A 1,982-nucleotide genomic window follows, 5' to 3' on the forward strand; every position below is an offset into this window, starting at 1 on the left:
AGAAAACATGAAGCCACCTATAGTGTTGTAAGGGAAGAACGGTAGCTGGATCGACGATAATAGTAGGATTAAGAGCTTTTTCTATGTCGGCGAGAGTTATAGCGAAGAGGGTACTTCCGGGTTTCCGGCTCTACCGACGCAGTGTGCTAAGAGAACAGGAGGAAAGTTGAAGTAGCGTCTCTAGGTCCTTTAGGTAAACAGGGCGAGGAGTAGGGGGGTTATCGATTTTAGCCGAGGCTTCTACTACCTGTCCTTTAGTACAGTTCTTTAGGCAGTAGGGAGAGTTGAAACGGATCAAGTTCTGGCTCTATCTCGTCTCAGGGTCGTGCAGCTTTAGCCAAGGTAGGCCGAGGACCGTGTCAAACTGTGCGAGTTAAGTAAGATAAAAGGTTATTAATTCAGTGTGTCCGTTAATATAAAGGAACCCTCGAGCCATATATATAATCTGACCGGACGAGGACTCGGTTCCATTAAAGACTTGAAGGGTCTTGGGATAAGCTAACGGGATAGCTTGAAATTTATTTCGTTGCGCGTAATCGAGGTCTATAAAAGACTTTGCTGAAGCACCAGTATTAAGTAGGCTAAGAGAAGGTATTCTATTTGTCTAAGCTACCGGCTAAATAGTATATTGGAGAGCGAAATGCTCGGTGTCCGAATAGCAGGTTAAGCCTAAGAAACCGTAAACTGAAAAAGTAGAGAGTTCTAAGGAACTTTAACCGTAGCGGCCCTGAGCGCGTCTCTATCTAGGGCCTAAGTATTTTCCGAACCACTAGCAGGGACTTAAGTCTCGCTAATAGTAGCGGTAGTAGGGGTAGTAGGGGCCTCCTGGGTGCCTGCGGCGCGGAACGTAAGGGGGGAACGCTTCGGTTTCTTAGGATACTCGCGAGCGAAGTGACTAGGCTCCCCGCAATAGCGGTAGAGGTTGTTAGCATCGCGTCGATTCTTCTCTTCAGGCGTAAGATGGCCCCTAACAACTCGGTTGGCTGAAAGGTCTATTGCGTCGCCGCCCTGGGTAGTTGTGAGAGGAGTGGATAGCGCGCTCTGGGTCTGCTGGTTAGTAATAGTAGAATAGGGAGTACCGAAGGTAAAGGGTCTAGAACGGTTGTTGCTATTCGGGGGACGGCGGCTGCCGTTAGAGAGCGCACGATAGCGGACGTCGTAGGTCTAGAGGCGGTTAACCAGCTGGTCGAAGGTTAGACTCTTATAGTCGTTGTCGGTGACGAGGTACTGCTTTAGTTCTATACTAATAGTATTAAGTAAGATAGCGCGGAGAGCATAGGAGTCGGTAAAGCCCGCGTAGGCAGCTTCCTTCTTAAACGAGGCGATAAAGTCAGAAAACAGCCTGTTAGTCTGGCGAAGATTGATCAGGCGAGCTACAGCGTTGGTTTTGCGGTTAGGGTCGTCGAAGATTCCCTGAAGCATCTTAAACATCTTATCGACGTTAGCGAAGCTGAAGTCGCCTTCTTCAGTAATTGAAGAGCTGAGGAATATCTAGGCATGGCTTGAAAGGCGAGAATAGACATAGCCTATACGAGCTTTCTTAGAGTTGAAATGATCGGCATTGTTCTAGAGCTTGATGCGCATAGCGAGTAGCTAGGGAGGAAACTTGGCAGCATCTATGCCGTCGAAAGGCTTAGGATCAGGGTGCTTAGCAGAGCGGCTAGGAGCGGTGCTTAATTAATTAATTAATTGAGTTAAGTTGAGTTGTATTCATTTACCCTGACCCATCGCCCTAAGCGATATACAGGCTACGACTATTCAAGAGTTTTGCTACTAGTTTACATATAATTTGTCAATCTGGGAGGAAAAAGGAAGGTAACGGGAGCGGATAGTAGGGTAGGAGGGGATAGTGGTGTAGAGGTTCTATACTATAGGATTGTCTCTATTCTTAAACCGTTGTGAGTCTTATGTAAAGTTGAGTACAGCCTGAAGCTGTGATGCTGTTATTCTCTAATTATTGTCTTTACTCTGGGTAGCTGCGG

The 1,982-nt window shown here is 47.0% G+C and overlaps 1 protein-coding gene across 1 annotated transcript; it reads right to left on the reverse strand.

Annotated features, from left to right (window-relative positions):
* Positions 1-780: 780 nt before the first annotated feature.
* K452DRAFT_296222 (uncharacterized protein) lies at positions 781-1,422 on the reverse strand (the record flags this gene model as incomplete). Its single annotated transcript, XM_033541894.1, has 2 exons — positions 781-1,041; positions 1,180-1,422. The coding sequence occupies 2 exons, from the start codon at positions 1,420-1,422 to the stop codon at positions 781-783; spliced, it is 504 nt and encodes a 167-aa protein (XP_033399663.1).
* Positions 1,423-1,982: the final 560 nt, after the last annotated feature.

Source organism: Aplosporella prunicola (genome assembly GCF_010093885.1).
Source record: "Aplosporella prunicola CBS 121167 unplaced genomic scaffold K452scaffold_7, whole genome shotgun sequence".
Lineage (NCBI taxonomy): Eukaryota > Fungi > Ascomycota > Dothideomycetes > Botryosphaeriales > Aplosporellaceae > Aplosporella > Aplosporella prunicola.